The sequence below is a fragment of the Phoca vitulina genome, unplaced genomic scaffold (genome assembly GCF_004348235.1).
Source record: "Phoca vitulina isolate PV1807 unplaced genomic scaffold, GSC_HSeal_1.0 scaffold36, whole genome shotgun sequence".
NCBI lineage: Eukaryota > Metazoa > Chordata > Mammalia > Carnivora > Phocidae > Phoca > Phoca vitulina.
In genome coordinates this window covers 14,143,930-14,161,660 of record NW_022589739.1, presented here as the reverse complement: position 1 = coordinate 14,161,660, position 17,731 = coordinate 14,143,930, and the positions used below count along the sequence as shown (strand labels likewise).

The 17,731-nt window shown below is 47.2% G+C and overlaps 1 protein-coding gene across 1 annotated transcript; it reads left to right on the top strand.

Annotated features, from left to right (window-relative positions):
• The first annotated feature begins 2,915 nt into the window (after positions 1–2,915).
• UCP3 (uncoupling protein 3) lies at positions 2,916–9,670 on the top strand. The gene is made up of 6 exons (XM_032426886.1): positions 2,916–3,431; positions 3,932–4,142; positions 4,395–4,595; positions 5,748–5,849; positions 6,403–6,583; positions 9,254–9,670. The coding sequence occupies exons 1-6, from the start codon at positions 3,306–3,308 to the stop codon at positions 9,366–9,368; spliced, it is 936 nt and encodes a 311-aa protein (XP_032282777.1). The 5' UTR covers positions 2,916–3,305; the 3' UTR covers positions 9,369–9,670.
• The last annotated feature ends 8,061 nt before the right edge of the window (positions 9,671–17,731 follow it).

Genomic DNA, 17,731 nt, shown 5'->3' with positions numbered 1-17,731 from the left:
AAGCATGATCAGTAGACCCTGTCCCTGCCTTTGGGGCTCCCTATCTAGGGGGGAACAACTGCAGTTAATGAGCTAATCAACAGAGGCTGGGGCAAAGGAGTTTCTTGACAGTTCAGCCTCCCCCAGTCCTCCCACCCAAACCCCAGGCCAGGGGGAAAACAGGCTTCCCCAGGGAGACCCAGCCCATGAGACAAAACTCATGCAGTGTTCCCTGTGGGCCCAGGTACATCACAAATACTCTGCACCCAGGGGGCTAAGACCAGAGAATGCCTTGGAGTCACATAGCCCTGGTGGGAATCCCACTTCTGCTCACTGGGTGAACTCTGACAGGTCATTTCACCTGTCTGGGCCTCAGTTTGTAACTGTGCAAGTGGAGTAAAAATACCTAACTTGTAGGATCCTTCTTTTTTTTTTTTTTTTTTTAAGATTTTATTTATTTATTTGAGAGAGAGAGAATGAGAGACAGAGAGCATGAGAGGGAGGAGGGTCAGAGGGAGAAGCAGACTCCCTGCCGAGCAGGGAGCCCGATGCGGGACTCGATCCCGGGACTCCAGGATCATGACCTGAGCCGAAGGCAGTCGCTTAACCAACTGAGCCACCCAGGCGCCCCTAACTTGTAGGATCCTTCTATTAGAATCTGAGTGGCTACCAAAGGCTTTGAAGAAAGGACACTCCTACAACCAGTAAGAGACATTAGAGAACACGACCCCCAAGGGCCTCCCTAGCTCTGAGAGTCAGACACTCAGATTCCTGACCCTGGGGCTCTGAGCAGTCCAGCTCACATCAGAGAAGGGGAAAGGCTAGGGAAATGCCAGGGCTTGGAACGAGAGGCAGCTGCTTGCGCATACACCTGCACATGCATTCCAGCCCCAGAGAGAGCCTCCTTGCTGGGAACTGAGCCCTCCTGGCAGCTGCTGGTCTTCTGTAAGCAAAGGGAAATGGGAAGGAGGCAAGTGGAGGACTGTGTTCCCCTAGCATGCTGCAGTCTGTCCCCTCCACCAGGCTCAGGTCCATGGGCACCAGCGCCTCCACACCACCACGCCTAGGAGCTAGATCCTCCTTGGGCCCTCAGGGAGGCAGCATAGAAAAGCAGGAAGACAGGCTGTGGGAGGAACACTGCAGAGGGAGCCCAAGGCCTGACTGTGTGGCACACACAGGTCTCAGCCTCTCTGGCCATTTTCTTCATCTGCCAAGCTGGGCAGTGATGCCCACCCAGCTTTCCTCACCACGCTGTTGTTCTGTATGCTTAGCACTTAATTCTCTAGATGGGCTGGCATATAATTCATTAACTGCAAAGGGCTTTGAATGCCCTCAATAAAAAAGACAAGGTCTGGAAATGCATACTACCATACCCACTGGGGTCCCGAGCCGAATGGTGAAGGGGCCTCACTGCCAGGAGAATTTAGTTGAGGTTCTGTGCCTTTCGATCAGTCTCTCTCCATCTTAAGCCTCTTTTTCTCATCTGTAAAATGGATTTAAAGCTTCCCTGCCTTCTTTCCAAGGCTGTGTCGAGCCTAGTACAGCAGAGTGAGCCAGGCGCGGACGCTAGTGGCTGGTAACACTCAGCAAGCTAATGTCCCCAAGTCCTGGTTTGCTCATCCAAAAGTAGGGGAAGGAGCAGCTACCTCTCAGGAAAGTTGGGAGAATTCAGTGGGATTGTGTGCAAAAACTCTGCTGGGAGGGCCTCAGAGCCAGGTGGTCATTTTCTCCTCCTACCTGAATCCATGCCCTGGACTCTCACACAAGCTCATGCCCTTCCCTGCATCTGGAACACCCTTCCTCCTTCAGCTGCCGAAATCCTGCCCACTTTTCAAAGCCTAAGTTATGTGACCCTCCTCCCACCCTCCACCATGAAATGGTTCTTATTCCACCTCACAAACAAAAGAGGGGGTCTCCCCCTCCTTTGAGTCCCTTCTTGGGGCTTTCCTCCCCTCTGACATTGGTCCAACCCATCTTATGTGGATGTGTCTGATGCCCCCACAAGACTCCTTGAGAGTTCCTTGTGGGCAAGTCGCACAGACTATTTGCTCATCCCCAGATTTCCAGGAATGCCAAGCACAGAACCTAGCATGAGGTGGGTCTTATGAGTCCACCAACCATGGCAAGGACTCTGGACTTTGTTCTGAAGAGTCCAGCATCCCAGCACATGAGGGGTATGTGTGCGTTGGGTGCCAGGGGGTGTGACCTGCTAAGAAATGGCATCAGCGCCAAAAGCCAGATGCCCAGAAGTTCCGGTTATAAGAATGCCGGGCTGCCCGTGACAGGCGTGCCAACTTCCCAAGGTAACCACAGCTACACCAGGACCTTGGGATGTGAACCTACCCTGCTCAGGCAGCAGCAGGACGGGTGCAGCTACAAGTGCACACGGGGAGAGGGGACACATTCTCTTGACCCAACGCCAATCCTCCTCTGAGAAGCCCGATCTCTTCAGCTGAGAAGGGATGCCCTCCGGGTGTGAGGGGGAAGGGCACGTGCTGAGCCAGGCAGAGCAGCTGCCACTGCCCCCAGCATTAGCAGGGTCGCTCCGTAGCCCCGTCTCCCTAGGAGCTGGGGGGCGGGCAGAGCAGCAGAGGAGCGTGGAACCACTCCCTCCCTCCTCCAAAGCAGAACATCAGCCCCAGGAATCCCACAGTGTTGGGAGGAAACGCCTCCAGTCACAGATGAACAATCTCTAGTGACAGGGAGGAATCACAGGCTGGGAAGGATTTCGTTTTAAGTAGAATAAGAGTATATTCAGGCAACCTTGCAAAAAAAAACAAGCTTTCATCCAAGATAACTAACAGTTTAGGTGAGTCATGAGGCACATTTATATTGCTGATCTGGGAAAGAAGGACCTGAAGTGGAGAGACTTGGTAGGCTCTCCATACACTTCAGGGAGCAGGTCCTTCCCAGGGAGCAGCCTGATGCAGGAGAAAGAGAACAGGGTTGTAGGGTGGAGTCAGAATGAGGTCTGGTCCCTGCCTGAGCTTCAGTTTCCTCCTCTAAAGGATGAAGATCCACCTGGTCAGTGGAGAGAGGAGGGGGGAGGGTAAGGATCACAAGAGATAAGGGCTGGGAAAGTGACCTGTTCTTATAAGCCAAATCTACACAGCTAAGCATAGCAATGCCCAGGCTTTTCTCTTACTAAAGCTTCTCCCGGTGCTGAAAGGAGCCTGGGGACAGTCCGGATGGCCCAAGTTCCATCTGCCTCCTCTGGCCTGTCTCCTGCAGCCTCCTCCCTGCACTAAAGCTCAGGACTGCAAAGCAGCCTCTCTCCTTGGACCTCTGCTGGGCCCTGGAGGGACCAGGCAGAACCTTCTGGGACCATGGTTGGACTAAAGCCTTCAGAGGTACCTCCCACCACAGCTGTGAAGTTCCTGGGGGCAGGCACAGCGGCCTGTTTTGCTGATCTCCTCACCTTTCCACTGGACACGGCCAAGGTCCGCCTGCAGGTAGGTGCTTTTTGGCAAGGGTCATTGTTCAGATCAAAGGAGGGACTGAGTCCTCCACGCCAGCACCTCTTGTGTGTGCCGCCTGCTCTCCTCACACAGGACCCTGAGCAGGCCACTCACTCCACTGCTTACAACCCTGCCTCACCATCATCCAAGACAAAAAAAAAATCTTAGCTCCTTGGGCCCTTCATGGCCTCACCCTACTTTGTAAACCACGGAGTGTGAAGTAAAAGTAAGTAACTGTGTGACCTTGGGCAAACCACTGACCACTTGTTGTGGGAAAAACAATCTGCCCTCCATTTGCTCTGAGGGCTGAGCACCACACCATGTGTAACAGCTTATGAGCAATACGCTGATGCACAAACCTCAGTTGTTTTTACTGGGATGTGATGGCTATAATCCTGCTCGTGCTCGAGAACCAGCCCTGGACAGCTCCTTCTGCACACAGCCCCCTCTCCCCTCCTCCCAGCTCCTCACACCTCTGCTGGGATGTTCCTCAGATCCAGGGGGAGAACCAGGCGACCCAGGCAGCCCAGAGAGCCCAGTACCGCGGCGTGCTGGGCACCATCCTGACCATGGTGCGCACCGAGGGCCCCCGCAGCCCCTACAACGGGCTGGTCGCCGGCCTGCAGCGCCAGATGAGCTTTGCCTCCATCCGCATCGGCCTCTACGACTCTGTCAAGCAGTTCTACACCCCCAAAGGAGCGGACCGTGAGTGCCTGGTATCCTGTGGACACCGAGGGGATAGGCAGAGGCAGACTCTAGGCTAGTGGGGCTAGAGAAAGAGCTGGGGCGTAGGAGGCGGGTAATAGACACTCATGAGGAGACTGAGCCGCTGTCAGGACCTTGAGCCTAGGAGAGGAGGCAGGCATCAGGCAAGGGCAGCTCCACAGAGAACAGCATCCAGCCCAGAGAAGTGCTGGGTGGCAGAACATTGACCCACTCTTCTCTCCTTCTCTCCAGACTCGAGCATCACTACCCGGATTTTGGCAGGCTGCACCACAGGGGCCATGGCGGTATCGTGCGCCCAGCCCACGGATGTGGTGAAGGTCCGGTTTCAGGCCAGCATACACCTTGGGGCCGGGAGCAACAGGAAATACAGTGGGACGATGGATGCCTACAGGACCATTGCCAGGGAGGAAGGGGTCAGGGGCCTATGGAAAGGTAGGTCCGGACTCCAGGCTCAGAGGGCCGTGGGCAAAGCATGCCTTACCCTTGAGCTAGGGCAGAGAACCGAGCAAGGAGGGAACTCCCAGCATGGTATATTCCAGTGATTCTGTAAGAACATCCCAGCCAAAACTATCACGTTGACCTGCCCCAAATTCAGTTCAATGTGTCAACGCTTCAGCATGTGCAGGCTGCTATGAGGGAGACAGAAATGAATAGAAGATACCTTCCATACCCTCATGGCTCTCACAGACAAAGAGAGATGAGACACGTCAAGGAGCAGCCATTCCACAGGGTAGGATGTGCGAGGTTCACACAGAGGTATACGGCCAGAGGCAGGAGAGGCCATGCAGGCTCCGGGGGGAAGGTGACGCACAAGCTGGGCCTCAAGGCTCAGTGGGCTCTAGGTGTGTGGAGATGGAAGGGTAGGGCTTCCCCAGCAAAGTTCTATCAGGAGTGACTATAGGACATGGAGGACAAACAGAGACCAGTGGAGGAGGCAGCTGTGAGCTGTCGGATGTAGGGAGATATGATGAGGAGCGGGCTTCCTCAAGAGGAAGGCTTTCCGGTTCCCTATGTGTCCAAGCGGAGGCCACCTTGACAAATGCTGGAATCTCTCCCCCATGTGGACCAGGGGTCATACAAATCCTTGCAGAAGAAACAGTGACCCAGTGAAGGTTAAGGACAGGACACCTGGGTCACAGCCTGATTTGCTCTGTGCTCTCCCAAAGCCCAGACCTCATCTGTGTATCAGTGGCTGGGTCTTAAAGCTCTCCTGGGGCCTCCCAGGGCTACCGTCAGTCACTGCTCCAAGAGCCTTGCCTCCCTCCTCCAAAAAAAGGCTTCCTTGCCTGGCTTTAGCCAGATCTCACAGAGGCATATTTTAATTTTGATAGATATTGCAGATTATTCTCCAAAATGTGGCTCAGACAAACATAAGAGGGCCTCTCTGTTTTCTGTCTCTGAGGTGGACATGGATAATCTAAGAGTTAACCCCAGAGAGGAAAGTGTGGAATCTGCTCAACTGAGGCAGGCTCCTCTGAGACCACTGGAATGGAGCATTCTGCCCCCAAACCGGGGCCTGTGGCCTTGCAACCAGGGCATCCACATCTATTTTTCACTAATCAGCCCCCACCCCATCCTTCACAGGAACTTTGCCCAACATCACAAGGAATGCCATCGTCAACTGTGCTGAGATGGTGACCTATGACATCATCAAGGAGAAGCTGCTAGACTATCACCTGCTCACTGGTGAGGCCCTGGGCTCCAGGGAGCTGCCCTCCCACAGCAGGGAGGGAACCTGGAATTCCACAGAGTGGGCACCACTCAGAGGCAACTGGGTGTTAGAAGGAGCAGAGAGAGGAGCAGTGCCCAGTAAAGATGCCCAGTAGGAGTGCCTCTCTACTTGCTAGATGGGGTGCTGCCCAATTCATAAATCACTTAAGAATGCCAATTAGATCTTTTAAAAAATGCCCAGTCCATCATTGTGATGAATGGGAAAGAACCCTGGATAAGGAGGCCCGAGCCCTGGGTCCCAGCCCAGCACTTCCCACGGTGCATCTTGAAGCAAGAGTCGCCTTCTCTGACTTCATTTTCCTCTAATGAGATCGCTGGGCTGCCCAGCCTGCCAACTGGGGGACAGCCCTGTTCTATTTGGCAAGTTCTGTGAGAGCTCTAGAAAGCATGATCCTACACTCAAGGCGTTCCCAGTTTAGTGAAGGACAAATGATGACACACATGGAAGAGAAAGCCAGCGCACTGCCATCTCACAGCTCCATGCTTGCTCCTCCCCTCCCTGCTACAGACAACTTCCCCTGCCACTTCATCTCTGCCTTTGGAGCTGGCTTCTGTGCCACAGTGGTGGCCTCCCCAGTGGATGTGGTGAAGACCCGGTACATGAACTCGCCCCCAGGGCAATACCGCAGCCCTCTGGACTGTATGCTGAAGACGGTGGCCCATGAGGGCCCCACAGCCTTCTATAAGGGGTGAGCCTCCCCCTCCTGCCTCCAGCACCCCCTCCCAGAGAACCTGGGCTTATTTCCTTCCCTCCTTCCTTCCATGTATAACGTGCCTGCCGTGGGTCCACCTGGGGACGTGGTGAACAAGCACAGATGTAAATGCCACAAAGGACAAATATAAAGAACTATGGAAGTTAAAAAAAAAAAAAAAAGTGGACCCAATCTGATTTGGAGAGTCAGGGGAGGCTTACCTGAGAAAAAGAAGTCTAGGCATAGGTCAAAGTACTGTCTATCCCCAAACTTACTGGGCAAGGGAGAAGGAGGGAAAGGTGGTTGGTAGTCCTGAGACTTTTCTCCAACCCACTGTCAAGGCTGTGGATCACCACTGATGGCGGCCACAGTGCCCAACACATGTCACATTTTCTTGCTCCGTGTCTGCTTTTACCATTCCCTCTTAATGGAATGCCTTTCCCACCTCATGCACGTGCTTCAGAACTAGTTCAAATGCCACCTCCTCCCCAACATTCTCAGGTACAGATGTTTCCTCCTCCCTGTGAACTGCAGCAATACTTCCTTGATACCATTTTTATGGTATTTACCACCTCCTACTTTGTGTTATAGGATTTGTAAGTTTAAATTATCCTGCATGCTACATCACAAGCTCCTTAAAGCCAGAACTGGTGGCTTATATGTCTTTCATCTCCCTAGCCAAAAGCCGGCACTCAATAATGTAGGTTATTAACAATCACCATGACCGCTAAGTCACCAAGTACAAGGCCTTACACAAAGCACTTTACACAGATTATCTCAACAACCGCCTGAACTGGGCAATATTCTCCACATTTACTGAGGAAGAAACTGAGACTCAGAAAGGTCAAGTGACTTACCCAAGATCACATATTTAAAATGTCAGAGCCATGGCTCTGAGCCAGATCATCAGATGCCACCCCACACGTCGTTATCCATCCTACAGTCAAGCTCTTGGCTTGGCCCTTACACCTCCCACTACTGATGCCTTCAGCAGATAGTTTTCTGGTGCCCAATGTTAGATTGCACCCAACAGGCAATCAGATTCTCAACCCTGTGAGTGACATCATAAAGCTATTTCAATTGCCAGACTTCTTTTCCTGTAAGTGCTTCTATCATTACAATCATCAGCAGTAGCCACCTGTCTCAGTTTCTTCTTTTTTTTTTTTTTAAAGATTTTATTTATTTATTCATGAGAGAGAGAGGCAGAGGGAGAAGCAGGCTTCCTGCTGAGCAGGGAGCCCGATGCGGGACTCGATCCCAGGACCCTGGATCATGACCTGAGCCGAAGGCAGACGCTTAACCATCCAGGTGCCCTCAGTTTAGTCTTTCACTTGGAAAACATTTACTGAGCATCTCATGTGTGCCAGGCCCTGTGCTTTCCTCAAAGAGCAGCAGACAGGTGACATTTATGGAGCATTTACGGATACTGGGCCCTGTACTGTATGCTGTACATTAACTCATTTATTCCTTCACAACAGCTCTATGAGGTAACTGCTGTTATTCTCCTCATTTTACAGATGAGGACACTGAGGCTTAGAAAGATTAAGTAACCTGTCCTAAGTCATGAAGCTAGAAACTGACAGAGCGAGGGTCTGAACCCAGGTCTGACTCTAGAGTTCACATTCTTTGCCCCAGTGCTATTCTCCCTGGGAAGGCTAGGCTGAGGGTTCTGGAGAGACCTTGGTATGAGGCTATGGGGCCGAAGCCGAGTCCTACAGAGCCAAGAGCAACCAGCCCCGCAAGGAGGAGAGTAGGGGACATTCCCAGGCAGAAGGAGCAGCACAGGCAAAGGCATGGAAGCAAGTCTGGCAGGAGAGGAGAGGATCAGGAGGGGATTAGCAGAGAGAGAGAAAGGCTGAAGAGGGAGCCGCGCCAGGTCCCAGGCTCCTCCCTGAGTCTGCGAAGCTGAGGTGGGGACGGTCTCCCAGCTGCGCTATCACAGGACAGGCAGGCTCTCTGGAGATTAGCTAAAGTTGGTGTCACCCAGTCTTGACCCCTTGGTGCGCCAGCTTCTAGATGCCCTGGCAGGGCCTCCTCAGGGATGGCCCCTCAGCATGTAAATGATTCCAGGAATACCCAGCCAGGGTGGAGTCAGGTAGTTTTAGCTGAGCTCCTTAACTACCCTGGGCTTCAGTTCCTTTTTTTTTTTTTAAGATTTACTTATTTATTTGAGAGAGAGAGAGCACGCATGCAAGCGGGGGCGGGGGGCGGGTAGGGGCACAGAGAGAGAGAAAGAGAGAGAGAGAAAATCTCAAGCAGACTCCCCACTGAGCGCAGAGCCTGACTCGGGGCTCCATCCCATGACCCTGAGATCGAGACCTGAGCCAAAACCAAGAGTCAAATGCTTAACTGACTGAGCCACCCAGGTGCCCCTGGAGTTTCTAAAAAAGAAACCTGGCAACCATCATAGCTGCCTTATAGAATTGTGGGAATTAACTGCCTAACACAGAACCTGGCTCAAAATGTGTTTTCTTTCCTTTCCTGACTCCCACTTCTGCCTAAATTCCTTCAGCAGAGAAGGAAAAGCCTGAACAGATCTCAGAGACTGCTTGTGACTAATAGAAGCCTAGGTCCTTTGGCACTAACACTGTGAATGGGGGGAGCACCGGAGATCTATCTGGGATTCTTAGTCCACTCCACCTGATGTTTGGTTGTTTCTCTCATCAGATTTACACCATCCTTTTTGCGTTTGGGAACCTGGAATGTGGTGATGTTCGTGACCTATGAGCAGCTGAAACGGGCCTTCATGAAAGTCCAGATGCTACGGGAATCTCCATTCTGAATAAAGCAAGCCCACCTGGTACTTAACTAGAACAAGAACCAGTCGGTCCAGGCACACACAAACCCACACATGTTTACAGAACTGTTTACTTGCTCCTGAGTCAAGAAATAGAAGCAGAGGAAGGATTCTGGTCTTCGGTGCTTTGTCTTAAGAACACATCTGTTTTGCACTGACAAGATGGAAATTAAATTATATTAATTTGGGGGACCCATATGTTGGATGCCTAATATTTAGGCAAGAGAAAATAAACCAAAACATCCATTTGGATAAAACAAAAGTTTGCAAACCTCTGTTCTTTAAAAAAAAAAATCTGATTAAATGATGAATTGTAAACAGGGAAGACTGCAAGCATGGGACAGCAGTGGCACATGACACTTGGAAAGCAGCTAAGGAGTTTGGAGGGATGCTGCCAAAGCAACATAGCTGTGACTGCAGCCTTTGGTTAACCGTGGATCATCAGCCATATATGTAATGTGCCTGCCACTTAGAAGCCATTGGGATTCTAGAAAATATGAGACCAAAAAAAGACACACAGAGAGAGAAAGAAAACCTGGAACCTGTGCCAAAGGGACACTGCTGGGCCAGCATGAGGCTGAGATTCGTAATTGTTCCCTGATGACACTGGAGAATCAAGAGGGCAGACTCCATCTTCTCTCCTGTAAGATGGGAGTAATAATTGTTTCCCTCCTCTCTCACCAGTGATCGTATGAGGATCAAGTGACAAGGTGGACACGAAAGCACTTTCTAAAAGCAAAAGCTCTGATATTTACAAGTGTAAATATAAGGACAAGGCCTTGGGAAAGATTTTCTCAGGACAGTGAGGAAGTGCCAGGGAAGTTTTTGAAAGGTTGGAAGGTTGTCTAGAGCTTAGACCAAAGGAGGCAGGGGCTGGGGGGCCAGGGGTGACAGAGAATGGTGTGCATTCAGAAGCCCCACTCCCATGCAGCCCTTGCTTCCCAGCAGGACTGTGAGGCCCCTGAGGGGTGCCAGGCTTGGGGAAAACGAGGTAGATGTCAGGCTGACAGCCTAAAGTAGCAGGACTCAGAGGTTTTTGGAAAATTAGTATAATTCAGTAAAGCGTGTGGGAATGAGAACAGTGTTTTGTTCTTTTTTTTTTTTGCCTTCTCTTTCTTGGACAGAATGTCCCTTTCTCACCAGGTTTCCTGTTAGCCAGGGCTGGGCCTTTGGTCCCACATGCTCCCACTGCCTTCAGGGCAGGCCGGTTGCTCCACCTTTTAGGACTTTGACTTCTCCATCTGTATGTAAAAGGTGGGCTTGAACCAGACAACCTCCTTCTGAACTTCACTGAAGCTCTTTCAGGCTGATAATGAGGACCCAGAATGTCAGTCTTCTTCTGCTTCTTAGCAGCTTATGTGACGCTAATAACAGAACTGGGGTCAAATGTCCCCTCCCCTCACCTTACCAGGAATCCTAGTACCTCAGTGTCCTAGCACAGAAGTGGCAATAACAACCCCCCACCTTGCAGAAGCGCTCAGCAACATCATATGCCTCCCTCCCCACTCTGACCTCTCTGCATCCCTGAGGAAAAAGCAAATGTCCACTCACTCTCAGTACTTTCCTAAATTTAAATTACAATTTGAGATTATCAACATACACAAACGGAAAGCCCAAATAAAAACAAAAAAATAAAGATTATTTTTATTTAATGTCTGCTTTGACTTTCAAATAAAACCCATATTTAAAACTTTCTCTTTCTTTTGACTTGACTGGCATGTGCAAATCATTCTTAAACTCCCAGTCTCAGTTTGTAAATTCCTAGGGCCAGGAACTATGTCTTCTATGAATTTCTACATAGCAATATATTTTTTAAAGATTTATTTATTTATTTTAGAAACAGAGAAAGAGCACTAGCAGGGGGAGGGGGAAGGGCAGAGGGAGAGAGAATCCTCAAGCAGACTCCCTGCTGAGCAAGGAGGCTGATGCAGGGCTCTATCCCAGGACCCTGAGATCATGACCTGAGCCGAAATCAAGAGTCGGCCGCTTAACCAACTGAGCCACCCAGGCGCCCTCTCCATAGCAGTATCAACACATCCTCTACCCAGGGCAAACTATTCGGATGATGATACCAAAAGAGAGAGAGGATCAATTCTACTAAGAACTATTTTGATTGGGAGCAGCACCTTAGTGACCTCTGAGTCCAGGCTTTTGAAGAAAGGAAAACAAGATTGGTGGGAGGTCTTCTACAGTTTCCTGGGCAAAATATTAGATCTCTTTCCCCACTTTTTAAAGGCAGAGGTTGAACCAAATGACCTAAAGCTCTAAAGTTCAGGGATTCTAAGAACTGAAACAGCTTCCTCTAAGCCACAGCATGCAAGCCCTTCCTGGTTCTGGCCCCCAATTTCTGCCACAAGGAAGTCAGGGATGAGATCTTGCAAAATGGTCAGATCACCAGCTGAGGCCACACAGGGAAGCTGGCTTCTTAGCTCTGTGCACCCAGCCCCCCACAGCACACCCACAGACACCTACTCCATCAAGTCATTAAGAGGAAATCTGCTCTGGGGCGTCTGGGTGGCTCAGTCAGTTAAGAGTCTGACTCTTGATTTCAGCTCAGATTATGATCTCAGAGTTGTGAGACCGAGCCCCGTGTCAGGCTCCTTGCTCAGCAAGGAGTCTGCTTAAGATTCTCTCTCTCTCCCTCCCCCTCTGCCCCTCTCCCTTCCTGCACACGCACACTCACTCACTCTCAAAAAAAAGAAAGAGGAAATCTGCTTTTTCTCAAACTCTTCTAGTGTATCAAGCAAAAATGACATAGTTTTGGCCCCAACTCAGTCACATTAGAGACATAAGGGATAACTGACTTCACATAAATCTTGTGAGTAAAGGTAATATTTTTTAAAGGAATATTTTATTCAGAAGGAATGAATGTTAAGGAAATATATCTCTATAGATGAGTTAATTTCTGTCAGGACACTTTGAAAACTGCTGAGTGCTATACAAAGGAAAACATTCATTGCACATACAGTATAAGCCACACATTGTACTAGGTGCTGAGATGAACAAGGCCAATCCTGCCTTCAAGGAGCTCATTGAGGTGGAGGGTGGTGGGGGGGCAGGAAAGACAAATAAGCCCTACAGAGTGATAAAAGCCACACTAGAGATCTGCATAAGGCACCTAAGAGCAGGGACACAGATTAGGGACACCTGACTTGGTTTGGGGGCCAGGAAGTTTCTTGAAGGAGACACCTAAGGGACAATTAGGAATTATCTAAGCAAAAAGAGGGTGGGTAAAAGTCATTCTAGGGAGAGGAAATGGCTTGTGCTAAGGCCCAGAAACAAGGCAAGAACAAGGGGCATCCAAGTTTTGCCAGCTGTCAGTAGGACTGGGTTGCAGACCTCAAGGGAAGCAATGAGAGAGATGGGGATGGAGAGGAAAACAGGGACCCTGAAAGGCTGTAGAAGCTACATATTATGAACTGAATGTGTACCCCCAAAATTCATATGTATTAGATGAGGGCATAAGGGTGGGAACCCCATGACGGGATTAGCGTCCTTATAAGAAGAATAAGAGAGACCAGAGCGCTCTTTCTCTCTCCACCATGTGAAGACACAGTGAGAAGGCTTCCACAAGTCAGAAAGAGGGACCTCACCAGGAAACCAGATTGGCAAGCACCTTGATCTTGGACTTCCCAGCCTCCAGAACAATGAGAAATAAATCCAGTTGTTTAAGCCTCCAGTGTATGGTACTTTGTTATGGCAGCCTGAGCTGACTAAGACACCACATTAAGGAGTCTGGAGTATTCTAAGGGTAATGTGGAGCCACTGAAGTGGTTTTTTTTAAGATTTTATTTCTTTATTTGAGAGAGGGAGCATGAGCGGGGAGCAGGGGGGGACAAAGGGAGAAGCAGACTCCCCGCTGAGCAGAGAGCCCGACATGGCACTTGATCCCAGGACCCCAAGATCATGACCCAAGCCAAATGAAGACACTTCACCAACTGAGCCACCCAGGTGCCCCGCCACCCCACCACTGAAGTGTTTTAAGTAGGGAATGACTAGCTGCACTGTAGAGAATGAATTAGTGGAATAGCCTCTGGTCGTAGGAAGATGAGGCTGTTGTTGAAACCCAGGCAAGGGTAGTAAAAGTGGGAGTTGAGTGAAGGAATAGTATAGTTGAGTGAACGAATATCAATAGTCCCTTGGAACGATTCAATTTGGACATAGTAGTAAGAAAAGACAAGGATGAGCCTCACATGTTTTAAACAACATAGAAATATCCTCAGTAATATTCCTAGCAAATTATTTTCTGGCCCTTGAACCAAATTTCTTGGGTATTAGCAGATTCACCATTTCCAGCTCTGCCTAAGAGAAAGCTTTCTGATTATGAACCATAGGCACAGATCTTGTACCATTTATTGCTTTGCCCACTTCTGTTATCTCTTAGACATATGCTGGGTCCGACACACATGGGAAACTTAGGTGCCCCTCTGACAGAGTCTCACAGCTCTGCTTATACCATGTTTACCTGCCTGGCAGTCCCATGAGCCTGTAAATTCCTTGCAGGCATGCATGGGGTCATGTTTACAATTGCATCTCTCATCCTTAGCAGAGTGCCTAGGACACTGCAAAATGAATGGGTTAATAAATGAATTTTTAATTAATTTTTTAAAATATACATAATATAAACTTTACCCTCTCCTAATTGAACATAATAAAAAAAATTATCATCTTAACCATTTTTAAATATACAGTTCAGTGGTATTAAGTATATTCATACTGCTGTGCAACCATCCATGCCCAAAACTCTTTTTTTCATCTTGCAAAACTGAAACTCTATTCCTACGAAACAATAACTTCCCATTTCCCGCTCCCCCTAGCTCCCTGCAACCATCATCCTACTTTCTGTCTCTATAAATCTGACTACTCCAGGTACTTCACACAGTCATATAATATTTATCTTTTTGTGACTGGCTTATTTCACTCAGCATAATGTCCTCAAGGTTCATCCTTGTTGTAGCATGTGCCAGAATTTCCTTCTTTTAAAGGCTGAATAATATTGCATTATATGTATATACCATGTTTGGTTTATCCATTCCTGTCCATGGACACTTAGGTTGCTTCTACATTTTGGTCACTGTGAATAATGCTGCTATGAACATGCATGTATAATACCTTAAGACCCTGTTTTCCATTCTTTTGGGTATATACCCAAAAGTATAACTGCTGGACCATATGGTCATTCTATTTTTTATTTTTTGAGGAATCATCATACTGTCTTCCACAGTAGCTGCATTCTACATTCCCCCCGCAACAGTGCACAAGGGTTCCAATTTTTCCACATTCTTACCAACATTTATTTTCCAATTTTTAATCATAACTCTCCTAATGGGTATGAGGTGGTATCTCATTGTAGTTTTGATTTGCATTTCCTTAATGATTAGTGATGTTGAGCATCTTTTCATGTGCTTATTGGCCATCTGTATGTCTTGTTTGGAGAAATGTCTATTCAAACCCTTTGCCCAATTCGAATTGGGTTGCTACTTTTGTTATGGAGTTTTAAGAGGTCTCTATTCTGGATATTAATCCCTTATCAGATAACATTTTCTCCCATTTTGTAGGTTGCCTTTTATTCTGTTGATCGAGTCCTTCAATACACAAAAGTTTTAAATTTTCTTGAGCTCCAATTTGTCTATGTTTTCTTTTGTGCCTGTGCCTTTGATATCTTATCCAAGAAATCACTGCAAAACCTACTGTTGTGAAGCTTTTTCCCTGTGTGTGTGTTTTTTTTTCCTGAGTTTTCTAGTACTAGCCCTTATATCTAGGTCTTTGATCCATTTTGAGTTAATTTTTGTAAATGGTATTAGGGAAGTGTCCAAGCTTATTCTAAAATGAATGAATTTTTAAAAGATCAAGAAAATCTCTTCCTGAAATACAGCTTTTCTGTTGGGAACCAAAAACACTGAATAATCTATTTCTGCAGGGGTGAAAAATCTCTTGGGAATATGAGCATACATGTGAATTCATGTAAATGGAATGAGTATTGACCTCATAACAAAAACTAAAGCTAGAATCCCAGCTGTGATACTTAGTAGCTATGTGACATAAGTCAAATTCTTGGTCTCTCTGGGCCTCACTTTCTTTATCTATAAAATAAGGTAAATAGGGTGCCTGGGTGGCTCAGTCGTTAAGCGTCTGCCTTCGGCTCAGGTCATGATCCCAGGGTCCTGGGATCAAGCCCCGCATCGGGCTCCCTGCTCCGCGGGAAGCCTGCTTCTCCCTCTCCCACTCCCCCTGCTTGTGTTCCCTCTCTCGCTGTGTCTCTGTCAAATAAATAAATAAATAAATAATCTTAAAAAAAAAAAAAAAAAACAATAAAATAAGGTAAATAATTTAGCAGAGAGCTATGGCTTTGTCAGCTAAAAATGGTGAACTTTGTAGGAAACAAACTGGATTCCCCATGTATTATTGGTAAGACTGTACTATGTATGGTACAGCCATTTTGGAAATTTTTGAGTTTCTTAAAATGTTAAATATACACCTACCATCTCATCCAGCCATCCTTCTCTTAGGTATTTACCCAAGAAAAATGAAAGCATATGTCCACAAAAAGACTTGTACATGAATGTCTGTAACAGCATTATTCATAATAGCCCAAAACTGTAAACAGTCCAAATGTCTATCAACATTTGAGAGGACAAACACAACATTCATTATCACTGCAATGGAATACTACTCAGCAATAAAAAAGGAACAAGCTACTGATACACGTATCAACATGAATGAACCTAAAAATACATTATGTTGGGGAGCCTGGGTGGTGCAGTCGGTTAAGTATCCAACTCTTGGTTTTGGCTCAGGTCTGATCTCAGAGTTGTGAGATCAAGCCCTGAGTCAGGCTCCGTGCTCAGCTCAGAGTCTGCTTAAGACTTTCTCACCCCCTTCCTCTGCCCCTCCCCCCTCTCTAAAAATAAATAAATAAATCTAAAAAAATAAAACATTATGGGGGCACCTGGGTGGCTCATTCGGTTGGGTGTCCGACTCTTGATCTCTCAGCTCAGGTCTTGATCTCAGGGTGATGAGTTCAAGTTCTGCATTGGCTCCATGCTAGGCATGGAGCCTAATTTTTAAAAAAAGTTTAAAAAAAAACATTATGTTAAGTAAAGAAAGCTAGACACCAAAGACTACATTCTATTTATATTGAAAATTTTAGAAAATTGGGGTGCCTGGCTGGCTCAGTTGGTAAAGCTTGCGAATCTTGATCTCAGGGTTGTTTAGTTCAATCCCCATGTTGGGTGTGGAGATAACTTAAAAACAAAATCTAAAAAAAAAAAAATTTTAGAAAATTCAAAACTGTAGAGACAGAAAGATCAGTGGTAATCTAGGGCCGGAGGTGAGAGAAGAAAATGACTACAAATAGATACAACAGAACTTTTGGGGGTGATGAATTATAGTAATTACTGCACAATTGTATAAATTTACTAAGAATTAATTAAACTGTACATTTACCAATAGGTGAATTATATGGTATTTAACTTGCACCTCAGTAAGGCTATAGTGGAAAAGGTTATGCCCTAGTTCAGCAGTCCTATTGTAATAGACAAAAACTGGAAACAATATAAATGCCCATCAACAGTAGAATGGATAAGTTGGATATATTCATATGATGGAGTACTATACAGCAATAAGAATTAAAGAACTATAGCTTCATGTAACTTGGATGAATCTCACAAACATAATGTTGAGAGAAAGACACATAATAGTACATAATGTATAATTCCATTTACATGGTGTTTAAAAACAGGCAAAACAAATATTTGGTGTTAGAAATCAAGATAGTGGTTATTCTTTAGGTGAACAGTGATAGTAGGGTGTTAATAATGTTTTTTTAATTTTAATTTCATTTTTTCTAGCTTTACTGAGGTATCACTGACATATAATATTAATAATGTTTCTTGAGGTGTGTGCTCGTTACATAGGGGTATTCAATTTTTGAAAGTCTATCATGCTGTACACTTATTGTTGTGCACTGTTTTATATGTATGTTATACCTCAATAAAAACTTTACTTGAGGGGCACCTGGATGGCTCAGTCAGTTAAGTGTCTGACTCTTGATTTCGGCTCACGTCATGATCCCAGGGTCTTGAGATCCAGCCCTGCAGTCTTGGGATTGAGCCCCACATCAGGCTCCCTGCTCAGCGGGAAGCCTGCTTCTCCCTCTCCCACTCCCCCTGCTTGTGTTCCCTCTCTCGCTATGTCTCTGTCAAATAAATAAATAAAATCTTTTTTTAAAAAATGCACTTAATTTGAAAAAGAAATCACTGGTGATCTCCGAGAAGCGTGTGTGCCTCTGTGTTATCTCTGTGTGTCTATGTTTCCGTGTGTATGTGTGAGTGTGTGTGTATATATGT

Coding starts and splice junctions, on each gene's coding strand:
- UCP3 (XM_032426886.1), top strand. CDS start 3,306: ATGGTTGGACTAAAGCCTTCAGAGGTACCTCCCACCACAGCTGTGAAG. Junction 3,432..3,931: donor CGGCCAAGGTCCGCCTGCAG/GTAGGTGCTTTT, acceptor GATGTTCCTCAG/ATCCAGGGGGAGAACCAGGC. Junction 6,584..9,253: donor CCCACAGCCTTCTATAAGGG/GTGAGCCTCCCC, acceptor TTCTCTCATCAG/ATTTACACCATCCTTTTTGC.